Raw genomic sequence first — 13,057 nt, 5'->3', positions numbered from 1 at the left:
CCCTGCCCTTCTCCCACAAACTTTGGGTCTCGGGAAAGCCTTGAGAGCTGAAGGCTGGGCTCGGTGAAAGACCACTAGCATGGTTCTGTCACCTCTCACCTGCCAGGGTGGTGGGGAGATGCCCATCTTACATAAGAAATGGAAGATTGCTTTGGCTATTCAGGGTCTTTTGTGTTTCCATACAGATTGTGAAATTTTTTGTTCTAGTTCTGTGAAAAATGCCAGTGGTAATTTGGTAGGGATTGCATTGAATCTGTAGATTGCTTTGGGTAGTATAGTCATTTTCACAGTGTTGATTCTTCCAATCCAAGAACGTGGTATATCTCTCCATCTGTTTGTATCATCTTTAATTTCTTTCATCAGTGTCTTACAGTTTTCTGCATACAGGTCTTTTGTCTCCTTAGGTAGGTTTATTCCTAGGTATTTTATTCTTTTTGTTGCAATGGTAAGTGGGAGTGTTTCCTTAATTTCTCTTTCAGATTTTTCGTCATTAGTGTATAGGAATGCAAGAGACTTCTGTGCATTAATTTTGTATCCTGCTACTTTACCAAATTCATTGATTAGCTCTAGTAGAACTACCGTATGACACGGCAATCCCACTACTGGGCATATACCCTGAGAAAACCATAATTCAAAAAGAGTCATGTACCACTATGTTCATTGCAGCTCTATTTACAATAGCCAGGACATGGAAGCAACCTAAGTGTCCACTGACAGATGAATGGATAAAGAAGATGTGGCACATATATACAACGGAATATTACTCAGCCATAAAAAGAAACAAAACTGAGTTGTTTGTAGTGAGGTGGATGGACCTAGAGTCTGTCATACAGAGTGAAGTAAGTCAGAAAGAAAAAAACAAATACCGTATGCTAACACATATATATGGAATCTAAAAAAAAAAAAAAAAAAGATGGTCATGAAGAACCTAGAGGCAGGACGGGAATAAAGACACAGACCTACTAGAGAATGGACTTGAGGACACGGGGAAGGGGAAGGGTAAGCTGGGACAAAGTGAGAGAATGGCATGGACATACACTACCAAATGTAAAACCGATAGCTAGTGGGAAGCAGCTGCATAGCACAGGGAGATCAGCTCAGTGCTTTGTGACAACCTAGAGGGGTAGGAAGGAGGGAGACACAAGAGGGAAGAGATATGAGGATATATGTATATGTATAGCTGATTCACTTTGTTATAAAGCAGAAACTAACACACCATTGTAAAGCAATTATACTCCAATAAAGATGTTTAAAAAAAAAAAAAAAAAGAAAATGAAATGGAAGATGGGGCCCAGGAATTCCTGTTGCTGCTGAATTCCCCTCTGCTTTGCAAACTGCTGTCCCGGCTCTTAACCTGATATATAGGAGCTGGCTCTTCATTTCCAAACACTCCCCTTCCTGGAGTGTGTGGTTGGCCCCAGGGCTCTCCTTGCCCTGCAGTGCCCTCAGGCCTTGGTCCACATCTTTAAATTCGGGGGCAGGGAGAAATAGTGTACACGCTGCAGGGCAGGTAGAGAATGAAGGTTACTTCTTATCCCTGCCACCCCTCATCATTTTTTTTTTCTTCTCTGAAGCTCAGTTCCCTCAAGAGGCAGGAGGGCAGGCAGCCAAGTGCAGTGGAAGCTGGGGATGGGGGTGGGGGGAGGTGTAGGACAGCCCCAGGCGTGGGGACCACCAGTTTGGGCTTTCCTTCCTCTCTTGCCGTTCCTCTTTCCTCGGTCACTGGGGAGGCAGGCCCATGGCACAAGAGGGGGCGGTGGGGAGGAGAGGACGGGAAGAATTTCCCACAAAGCGGGGTGGGGCTTCTCCCGGAGCAGAGCAGGGAACGTGCCCCTGAGCCTGAGTCCATTCCCTCGTCCCGGCAAAGAGGGAGGCATTGAAAGGTGCTGTACCAGCAGCCACACGGGACACGTGGGGGGGGGGGAGGGCTTTGATAGGAACACAGCTGAGGGGAAGGGGCAGAAAGAGAGGTGTGAAGAAGCGAGGAGAAGCGGAGAGGAGACCAGATGCACTGAGAGAGAAGGAACCTACAGTGGCTTTGACTCCGGACTGGGCCATCTTCTGGGACCTCGGGGTAGTGAGGCGGTGCTCGTAGCACATCAGGGGCTCGAGGCAGGCCTGTGGCTGGGGAAACAGGCTGGAGGGGGCCATCCCGGGGGGGAGGGCGGGGGAAGGGGGGCGAGGCTGCTCCTCGGAGCCAGGCAGGGGGAGGAGCAGCGGCCGAGATTCCACAGGGTCACCCGAAGGAGAAGAGAAGCAGGGCAAAGCCCAGGCTCCCTGTGTGCCCGCAGCCCTCCTGCGGGGAGAGGGGACTGTGCGGGGCGGGGGTGCTCCACGCAAGATACTCAGCACCAGCAGGTTTTCGAAGAGTTCTCCGGGCCCTCGGGTTTACCCTCATCCTCCTCCAGCTCCGCCAAGGCCAACTCATCGTTGGCGCGTGTCCGCAGACCTTCCAGCTCCTTCCTGTGGGCCTGCAGCACCAGCTCCGTCAGGCGCGTGAAGGACTCTTTAATGTTGAGGCTGGTGCAGGCACTTGCTTCATAGAAGTCCATGCCATACTCTTCAGCCAGGTGCTGCCCTTTCTCTCTTCCCACCTGCCGTTTCTGCTCTTCATCAGCCTTATTCCCTGTAAGGATCTTCTGGACACCTTCTGGTGCATTCTCATCCACATCACTGACCCACTTCATGATGTGCTGGTAAGAGCGCTCACTGCTAATGTCGCAGACTAAAAATATTCCCTGGGCCCGTCGATAGTACTGCTTTGTGATGGTCTGCTATCTCTCCTGCCCCGCTGTGTCCCAAATCTGTATCCGTACTTTGATGCCATCTACCTCTATGGTCTTCATCTTAAAGTCAGCACCGATGGTGGAGATGTGCGAGAAGTGGAACTCGTTGTCGGTGAAGCTGCGCGGCAGGCAGGTCTTGCCTACCCCAGAGTCCCCAAGTCCCCGATCAGCAGCAGCTGGAACAGCGCATCGTACTGCTTCGCCGTGGCTGGGCCGGAGGGGCCGGGGGCTGTGGGCCGGCGGGCGGGAGGGCGGGCGGCGGGCTCGTCCTGGCTCGGCCGGGGCCATCGCGGCGCTCGCCCCACCCTCCTCCTCGAGAATGGCGCCGGCGGCGAGAAGGAAGCGGGGCCGGCTCGCACCGCCTCGCCGCCGCTCGCTCGGTGCCAGGAATATATTTTATATTGTGTTTTTTGTTAGTTTATCTCCAGGTGTTTTTAAAATTTCTTCTTTGATTTCTTCGGTGACCTGATGGTTGTTTAGTAGATAACTGTTTAGCCTCAGCGTGTTTGTGTTTTTGGCACTTTTTGTAGTTGACTTCTGATCTCATAGTTTTGTGATTAGAAGAGATGCTTGATATGATTTCAGTTTTCTTAAATTAGTCGTACTTTTCTTGCATGGCTTTTGCAAGGGTTGAATGAAATAATAAATGCATGTAAAGCACTTAGCAGAATCCCTGGCATCCAGTAAATGCAGTGTTAGTTTCACATAACCACAGTACACACCTGCTGGCAACCCCTCTGTGTTTCTGGCTTCAGCAGAGATGAGTGAAGGCTTTGAGCTTTCATAGTCTGAGTTCCCACGTTCGTGGCCAGAGCGCAGAAAGATGTGCAGAGTCCCTGCCCTCAGTCAGTAGGACAGAGAGGGATGCAGGTCCCAGTGCAGGAGTCAGGGCCACAGCAGAGTCCTGAGTGGGCAACATGGGGGGAGAGGTGTGGGGAAGGGCACAAGCAGGGTGAGCCAGAAACAGAAACCAGCAGGTTGCTGAGGGTCCTTCTGAGGGACCAACAAGGGGAAATGCAACTGGGAGTGGGCGGAGCTTTCTCCCCTCGGCTTTGGAGTCAAGGACTTAGTTCAGGGCTGGAGAATGTTCTCTCTTAGTTGCCACTGTCGGGAGCAGAGTAGTTCAGATTCAGCAGGAAAAACGGTGCTGGACGTGTGCAGGTGGCAACAGGAAGAACTCAAGGATGACAGAGACACTCACAGCCAGGGCTCTGCCCAGCATTGTCCTGGGGTCTGGGGGCAAAGCAGACAAGCAGAACGGGCTTCTGGGGTCGTCTGCATGCCACTGCCGCCTGACCACAGCTGTTGTGTGTCCCATTTGTTTTTTCAGTGGGGGAGGAGGAGAGGAAAGGGTTATGCCTTCTTGCTTGTGGGTAGGACGTGACAAGTCCAGGTACAGCGTGATCTTGTTGAGAGGGTTTTGCAGGAGAACACACGTGCCGCAAGATGACTTCATACTGTCCTGGTCTTACCCTTTGTAGCTCTGAACACAGTGTGATCATTGGTCCAATGTCCATCAACCTCATGGACAGAAAATTCTATGAGAGCAAATAGCTCAAAGAAGTGGGCTTGGCATGCAGTAGGTGCCCAGTAGATAGAAGGTGGGACGGAGGGAGAGAGAGAGGAAGGAAGGAGGGAGGGAAGGAAGGAAGGAATGGAAGGAAGGGAGGGAGAGAGGGAGGGAAAGATCCTGTTAGAGTCCGCAGTATATGACTCAACTTCGTTGCCTCTGCTTGTAGGGAGACAACTTTGGTGGTCTACATCATGGCTCTGGTGGGCATGGTGGTTTACACGTTGACCTTGAACCTGGGACACCTGTGGGTAGTGTTCATCACGGCTGGTGCAATGGGGTAAGTTTCACCTCTAACCTGCTTAACTGGAAAGCTCCACCCATGGTTCCTGAGCTGCCAACATCCTAGGAAGCAATAGGTATCCCTCTGCTGCCTTCTCACTGACCTCCTGAAATGTGGAAATGGTGGCCAGAGGTCAGGTTCACTTGTAACACTTCGAAAGGCCACCTGGGGCTTCCAGGCCCATCCATGCTGTTGGGATGGACTGTGTCCTTCACAGATCTCTGGGAGGCTAGGAAATGTATGGAGTCTTTATTAGCTCTGCCTGGGACAACATGGCCTCAGAGAAAGTACACAGGGCTGGGAATCAGAAAGTGTGGGTCCTGATTTCAGTTTTGCTGTTGACTATCTTGTTAGACCACAGGCACCTCCCTTAATCACTCTGAGACTCAGTTTCTTCATCTATAATTTAAGATGAGTGGCCTGCCTTGTGGAGTTGTTGGAAAGAATGACAGAGATAGCGGATGTGAAAGCAGCAGGAAGTGTGGTGCAGGTGTAAGAGATCAGAGCTGGAATTTTCTAGACTTGTATGAGAAAGTGTAGGAAATGGTACCTCTTCCACAGGGGTCTCTACTCAGCTTCACCTCCCACTTATTTTCCTGTGGGCGGTACGTGTGCGTGTGTGTGTGTGTGTGTGTGTGTGTGTGTGTTTGTGTGTGTGTAATGGCTGCGTAGGGGATGGCCTGATTTTCAAGGGCCTGGCATGTCTTGATGGAAAGAAAGAGAATAGGAAAAGGAGTTGTAGGGCAGGAGATAGGCTCCCTTTTCTCCTTGTTCCGGAAGTTCTCCATCACCTTGTTTCTGTGATCTGGGCTTCAGCTTCTTTATGACTGGCTACCTCCCGCTGGGATTTGAGTTTGCTGTGGAGCTGACATACCCAGAATCAGAAGGCATATCGTCTGGCCTCCTCAACATGTCTGCCCAGGTAGGCCTCTCATTTCGTGGTGGCCCTAGAGCCGTGGCTCTTTGTTCCCTGCTGGGCTTGTCCGGTGCAGACACTACATTATGGCAGCTCAGCTCCCCCGTGGGCTGGTTGGCTGGGCTCTTGTTTCCAGTCTTCTCTGTGCCTTTGCAGGTATTCGGGATCATCTTCACCATCTCCCAGGGCCAGATTATCGACAACTATGGAACCGGGCCTGGGAACATCTTCCTGTGTGTGTTCCTCACCCTTGGAGCCGTCCTCACTGGTGAGTCAGGGCCTCAGGACAACATGATGCTCTGACTGCTCATGGGTTTAGGCTGTTGGCAGTTTGGCACCCAGTGCCTTGATTGATCATACAATTGGGGGTTCATGTGCAGTGGGGCAGACGAGAGGGCTTGTTAGGAAGTCTTTGGGGAGGCATTAGCATATTTTGGTGGAATGAGCTTGGGTTTTGGCCCCAAAAGACCCTTGTTTGAATCCTATACTGTGACACCGACCTCCATAGCTGTTTGACCTTGGGCAAGTGGACCCACTTCTGGGAGCCCCACTTTCCTAATCCGTAGAATGGGGATTGTTGTGAGGATTGGAGCAATGTGTGCAAACTCCCTGCAAATATCAGGGATCTATAAATGAAGGGCAGTGTCATCACTGGCTTCTGCCTGTCAGGGACAGCAGTGGTCCCCAGGCTTATCAAGTTGGCTGACTGAACCTCCAGATCCCTGGAATATCTAAAGGAGGTGGGATACCTGTGGCCCTTAGGAGAGTGAGGGCTCCCTCTCGTGGATGAACGTGACCATTGCTCTGCTTGATAACTGTCTCTTTTGCCCTTCCTTCTGCAATCCTGGACCTCAGCATTCATTCGGGCAGATCTCCGGAGGCAGAAAGCAAACAAAGAAACTCCTGAGAATGTGAGTACGTTGGGAGCTGCTGGGCTGAGATCTGGGTCCCGGCTTTGCTGAGGCTGCGGCAGCAGGGGTGGGGAGGCTCCCAGAGTGACGGGTGGCTGTGAGAGCAACTCAGCATCACGCACGTGGAGACAAAGAGTTTCCTTGGGAGCTGCCTCAGCCCTGCTTTTCTGCTGCCCTGTCTGGGCTCTTCTCCCGCTTCCTTCCCTTCTCCTGGCCTCCCTGCTCTGGTCCCCGGAGCTCCTCACTGTGTCACAGGCTGCTGAGCAGCACCCACCCCTGGATCCTGAGACATGTCCTCAGGCCGTGGGTCCTCTCCTTTCAGCCTGGGGTTGGTGACTGGAGAGGAAAGGTGGCCACCTGGGGCCCCCATTCTGTCATGGCGGTGGTGGCCTCGAGACAGTGGTCCTCTTGGCACGTGACAGCCCCCCAGGCAGTGCCATGGGATAGAGGGACCGGGGCCAATGGGTTGCCATCAGGGCTCTAAAAGGACAAGTCAGGAAGCAGGAGTTGATGGTGATGGAAGGGGAGAGGACCAGGAGTTTGATCTAGAACAGAAAAGTGTTTCCCATAGCTCTTAATTGGCTGGGAAGTATTTTAACCAAAGTGTTAGGTGTCAAATCTGAGCCAGGATGAAAGGAATTTCAGCTCTAAGAGCCTAGTAGGATCTTCTTCAAAAACAGAACAAAACACCCAAAACTTATTACAGAGGTAATACATATTCTGTAAAAAAAATACAGAAAGGTGTACAAAATTTAAAAGTCATCCTGTAATAGCATCAGCTAGAGATGAGATGCTGTTTTTTTACATTTTCTTATGCATGTCTGTGTCCACATATGATATATGCATATAGATATATGTATGTATTTTTTAAACAAAAGTGGAATCTTGTTCTATGTGCCTTTTTACTTGTTGCGAGTGCTTTATCAGGTCATTAGTCTCTTACAACATACTTTTAATGACTGCACAGTGTTCTAATGACCGCACATGGATAAACATGATTTGTTTAACAGTTTTCCTGTCCGGGAACATTAAGGTTGTTTCTGATTGTTGTTATAAATGATACTGGGATTAATGTCCTGGAGCTGAATCTTTGGACATGTTCTTAAGCACAGTATTTCCCCGAGAAATGGATCAGTGGTCATGCCCATTTTTAAGCTTTGATGTGTATTGCCAGACTGTCCTCTAGAAAGGTACTGTCTACGCTACCAATGCTCACTGCTCTCGCAGTGTATGAGGCCAACACTGAGTGTTTATCATTTTTTAAATTCTTTGCCAATTTTCTAAGGCAAAAATGTTATCTGAAAGAGGTACATTTAGCGCTTTAAGAATATGTGTTGGCAGATGGATGCTAATCTTTAGTTCCTTACTGTTTGTCCTCTGATCTCACACTCTGGGGTTGGCAGGTAGCAGCAGGGAACAGGTGGAGGGAGGTGGCTGGGACTGGACATTCAGCGGGGACACAGGGAAAGCCTGAGACAGGAGTGTTATTCTCAGCAGCCTGTGAGAACTGTGGCATCACCCCTGTGGAGATGGGTTTGCCCCTGTGCCATGGATGAGGAAACATGTGATTCGGGACCCTTTGGCGAATATATCCTGAGCCTGGGGAAATGGTGCCCGTGATAACAGGATAGGTTTCTCGTGAAAAGGTTTCAATTTGAAATGTGACGCCTTGTGTCAAGTGATATGTGATTTTGCTATGTTTACTTTATAATCTGTATTTCCCTGGGCAGATAAAGGCAAACAGAAGAAAGTAAAGGTCACCTATAGTCCTAGCGCCCAGAGATAACCTAGTAACATTTCGTCATTTCCCAGTGTATTTTCTATGAATATGCTTGTGCACATTGGGTTTTCTACCCTGATTGTTTCCTTACTAGAGCTTGACAACCTTTCTACACCATTGCACCCCCAAAACCCCACATCTACCTATACACATTTCCATTTCCTCTTGTTTGCTATTTAGGTTGTTCCCGTATTTCACAGCCAGATCCTTGTCCACGAGGACCAGGTTTGTTAATCCAGGATGGAGGCGTTGGCTCGTCTGAATGGACTATGGGAAATAGCACCGAGTAGGACCAGGAGGCCAGTCCGGTGCCAGTCCGGTGCTGTCAGTGTCCTGGATACTCACTGTGTGTCTCTGCACCTCCCTTGCATCTGGGGGAGCCTGGTGTGATGGGGGGTCAGAGTCATGCTGGGCTAATGCCCAGGGAAGCCAGCGCTGTCAGAGGGCATCCCTGCAACGGCTGTCATTTGACACTCCGAGGTGGTGGGTGTAAGTGGGACCTGCGAACTGTCACAGGGATTCACTCTCAGCTCCAGGTGAACGCAGGGCAGGCAGCGCATCTGGCCAGAGCTGCTCTTTCTTTTTTTTGTTTTAACATCTTTATTGGAGTATAATTGCTTTACAATGGTGTGCTAGTTTCTGCTTTATAACAAGGTGAATCAGCTATACATATACATAATCCCCATATCTCCTCCCTCTTGCGTCTCCCTCCCACCCTCCCTATCCCACCCCTCCAGGTGGTCACAAAGCACCGAGCTGATCTCCCTGTGCTATGGGGCTGCTTCCCACTAGCTATCTGTTTTACATTTGGTAGTGTATATATGTCCATGCCGCTCTCTCACTTTGTCCCAGCTTACCCTTTCCCTCCCCGTGTTCTCAAGTCCATTCTCTACATCTGCATCTTTATTCCTGTCCTGCCCCTAGGTTCTTTTTTTTTTTTTCTTTAGGTTCCACATATATGTGTTAGCATATGGTATTTGCTTTTCTCTTTCAGAGCTGCTCTTTCTAATCAGTGAAGTGTGTCATTTTGGTAGAAGGAGCCAGAACTTCTGGCTGGGGGGTCATGACTGACCTTCACGGCAACAGTCTGCATTTGGGTTTCCATTCTTCTTCCAGTTAGTAGTTCTTGGCCACAGAGGCACTAAGCCCTGTTTGATTGTGATTTCAAGGTGATGGCTCTGGAAGAGGCGGGAGCGTGTGCATGAGTGTGTCAGAGAGAGGAGACAGCCTGAGTGGCTGAAGTCGGCTGCTGGCTGCCTGAGTGAGGGCTTCTCAGGGCTGAGGCCGAGCTGGTGCCAAAAAGTTAGCAAGATGGAGAACAGGAAGCTGGCTCTGCCGCTGTTATCTCTGCTACAGGCTGCCCTGAGAGTGTCCTTGGAGAGGGAGTGCCATATGTCCAGCTGACGTGCCCTGGACGTGCTCCTCCAGCCTCGATGGTGGGGGCTGTGTGGGGCGGGGCCTGTGCACGAGGCCTTGTTGGGAACTGGATGAGCCCCTGATGGAAGAAGCCAAGTGTTCCTAAAACGGCAGACAAATGCCCAAGTTGGCCGCTGGCACCTAGGGGCCTCACAGAATAATTTCCATGTATAAATCCCACCCAGCTAACAAGTGTGACCCAGAAGGTCTTCTAATCCTGTGCCATTCGCCCCCAAGAAAACTGAAGACAAACTGACCCAAAGTCTCTTTTTCTATGCGGAAATTATATATACATTATTTTCAGCCCCGGAGTTGACATATGCCATTAAGCATCCTGCCTTTATAACAGTTCTCTGCTGCATCTGTTCCACGCACACGGTAACAGTATTCCTCATCCTGGGGCTGCCCCTGACCGGGGGTGGTCAGCAGTCCTGAGGGAGGTGCAGACCTGGCCCGTTGCACAGCCGCCTGGGGGTCCGTCCAGCTGGGCTGAGGCTGTCAGAAGGGGGAGGAGGGTGAGCGGAACTCAGTGGCACTCGCAGTGAGGTGGCCCGTGGTGGCTGTGGTGTCACAGAAAGCTGCCTTTTTGTTCTTCCTTTGATCCTGTCGTGATGGTGTGTGTGTCTGGGGAGCACACTTGTGGCCGGGCCGGAGCTTCTGTTCCTGTTCCCTTTGTCGCTGTCAGGGGTGCTGAGTGCCTGGGACTCTGGTTTTCCCCGCGGATTACAGACTCACTGGCAGGCAGATGCTCCGGTCGGGATGGAGTCCCTGCCTCTTCACCCCAAGGGCTGCCCACTTGTTTGCCTTGTAGAAACCCGCGGAGGAGGAGGAGGAGGAGGAGGAGGAGGAGAGCAAAACCAGCAAAGCCCCCACTAGTGTACTGGAGGAGCACCTCTGAGAGAGAAAGGTGGTGGGACTCAGGGAACACGGACCACGCCCACCTCTTCAGCCAGCACAGCTCTCCCTGCCAGCACCACGGGCTTCCCCGGAGCAGCTTTTGGAGGGAACCAGGGGGCATAGCTGGGGCTTGGACAGCAGTGCCTCCGCCTGGAACCCACCGCAGAGCTGGTGTCGTCTGCCTGGGGGAGACTGCAGTTTTCACCACGTGCCGATCGGCTCCCCGCCCCTCCCCACGTAGGTCTGGCAGCTGGTGGGCAGGGGCAGAGGGAATCCTGGAGTCAGTCCTGGCCGGCTGCCTTGCCTTCCCTCCACCCCATCCCGCAGGAGAGAGCCTGCCAATTATCACGGAAAGCAAGCTTACTCCGGAGGTTAACTTTTTCTAGTGTCTTCAGACCCTTAGGAGCCCAATTCTAAGGGGCGGCAGCTGCTCTGGACGAGGGTCATTCTTGGGCCACCAGACTGACCGCTAACGTTCGGAGGGAGAGAAAACACCATCAGGACAAACCCCTCAGGACTCTGGGACCAGGTTCTCCCGGCTCATGTTGGCGTCTGTCTCCAAACCCTCTTTCCCAAGAGCTGATAAAACCAAACATCAGTAAACTTGACAAAAACTTTGCTGTGGCTGTTAAGGAGAAGCCGATTTCAGAGAGTTGACCTTCTCAGGATGTGAGGGTGCTTACGAATTTGGGGACTCTGATCCCCAAATGATTTAGGAATGGAAAGGTTCTTTTCTAAAAAAGATGTCCTGGCCTAGGGCCTTGTGTGTGTGTCACTGTCACCTCTGCTGCTGTCATCTGGACGCTGCCCACGTGTTCTCCAGAGGGAGGGCAAGCCCAGCCAACTAACTGCCTGTACCCTTTAGTGAAAACCAACCTGGATACCTTCCCCCCTGCGAACTCCAGAACGCTTCGGAGAGATGAAAGGGGCAGCAGGTGGCCACTGAACGGGACTCGGGTCTGCTGGGTTAGATAAGTGCATTCCATCTCTGATGGGGACAGTATTTGCATCCCCACCTCTCCCCTCACCCCCTTCTTTAATAGCAATAATTTTTTCTCAGATGTTCTGAATTTAAAGAGATTCCCTTTCAATCAGCCCTAGCTGACCTCTCCTGCTTTGCCTGCTGTCTGGCTCTACCCATGGGCTTGGGTAGTATTTCCAAAAATAAGATGTTTTGGTCATCTCTCCTGTGCGTTGAGTTCCGTGATCATGACCCCTATGCTGCCCCGGCCTCAGCATATTGGAGCAGCCTGTGTGGCAGCAGTGCTGGCGTACTTGAGCCACTGCCCAAGGGGAGCCAAGTGTGTGTGTCTGTGTCTGTGTCTGTGTGTGTGTCTGTGTGTACAGATATTCTGTACATAATAAAAGAAGTTCACACTTCTGGTGGGAGGACTGAGGTAGGGGTGGAGGGGAGGTGGAGAGTGATGGCGCCTTTTTGATAAAGTGTTTACTCTTCAGTCCCTTAAAATGTATCAACAAAACGTTTACTGAAACCATTGATTTATTTAAAAAACGTAATTAGTATTTTCTACTTGTTAATGTCAGATATTTTAAGGCAATAAAAGATTCTCCATGTGGTCTGCCTTGTCATTTATTGGGGCAGAGATGGCTTTGGTGGCGGGAGCGGGCTGGAGGGGCAGGGGCTCGGGGTAGAGGAGGAGCTCCTGTGGGCTCCGTACCCTGGAAGGTGGTCTTCTGCTGACACAGATACTGCCATCCTAGTGGGTGAGTTTTAAAAGATAAGGCTGCAGAGGTGACAGCTGGCCTTTGTGGGGGACTGCAGCTCGACGTCTGACATGTGACTGGGACTGCTTTCCCTACAGCATCCACGCACAGACGGTTCACCTGAGTGTGCCTGCTGCCCAGAGAGCCCACTGTGGCTTCTGGCTCTGCCTCAAAGGGTGGCTGGAATGTTTGTTCTATAATCAGAGCAGTCACTCACCAGGTCGTGCTGGCCGGAATCCAGTTTTGTCATTTGCAGTTCTTCTGAATCATCCCCCTTCCTGCCACTCTTCCCTTTGCGATTGCGTTTACCTTATGCGTGTTACGTGAGTGGGCTGCAACGATCAGTTTCCTGGACATTTCTTCTTTAGAGAGTTGCACTGTGTCTGTGGCATTCTGGCTCCTATCTGTTAGCAGTTCTTAGGTGGAGAGACAACATTATGATTCCACTTTAAACCACCTGGGAAGGGAGCCAAGCCTGGGCTGTCAGAGAAATCTTATACTCATAGTGTCTGCCAAATACTCTGTATCATTTCTTTAGATGCTTCGGGATCTTGTCTTTATTTATCTGGAATCATGTTTCTGTGGTGCATGCCTAGAGGATCCACATCATCTTATGCTTTCATTCATTCCTTTCTTAGGTGGGCTCCCTGTGGACCTCAAATGTTAACTCTCTGTAAGATCATTCCTTTTCTTACTGCCTCCTACAATAGCTGGTAAGGGAAAGATGGTTTGTACCACTGAGCTGTTTTTCCAGGTGGGGACGTGAGGCCTGG

At 51.0% G+C, this 13,057-nt stretch overlaps 1 protein-coding gene and 1 pseudogene across 2 annotated transcripts in view; one reads left to right on the top strand and one right to left on the bottom strand.

Moving 5' to 3' along the window:
- FLVCR2 (FLVCR choline and putative heme transporter 2) overlaps positions 1 to 12,132 on the top strand; it is a 64,146-nt gene extending 52,014 nt beyond the window's left edge. The window contains exons 6-12 of one of the 2 annotated variants that reach the window (XR_011073853.1): positions 4,526 to 4,636; positions 5,456 to 5,561; positions 5,712 to 5,823; positions 6,411 to 6,466; positions 8,427 to 8,471; positions 10,474 to 10,796; positions 10,955 to 12,132. Coding sequence is in view for 1 of the 2 variants with exons in the window: in XM_068542260.1 (XP_068398361.1) it covers positions 4,526 to 4,636; positions 5,456 to 5,561; positions 5,712 to 5,823; positions 6,411 to 6,466; positions 8,427 to 8,471; positions 10,474 to 10,560 (517 nt within the window). In the remaining variant the exon portion in view is untranslated. Of the gene's footprint in view, positions 1 to 4,525; positions 4,637 to 5,455; positions 5,562 to 5,711; positions 5,824 to 6,410; positions 6,467 to 8,426; positions 8,472 to 10,473 lie in introns of both variants that reach the window. The other variant, XM_068542260.1, reaches the window with a different exon arrangement.
- Positions 2,346 to 2,899, bottom strand: LOC137775052 (ras-related protein Rab-15 pseudogene; annotated as a pseudogene).
- Positions 12,133 to 13,057: the final 925 nt, after the last annotated feature.

This window comes from Eschrichtius robustus, chromosome 1 (genome assembly GCF_028021215.1).
Source record: "Eschrichtius robustus isolate mEscRob2 chromosome 1, mEscRob2.pri, whole genome shotgun sequence".
In the NCBI taxonomy this organism is placed as follows: Eukaryota; Metazoa; Chordata; class Mammalia; order Artiodactyla; family Eschrichtiidae; genus Eschrichtius; species Eschrichtius robustus.
Note: the sequence above shows the minus strand (reverse complement) of the source record. Positions and strands in the feature narration are given on the sequence as shown.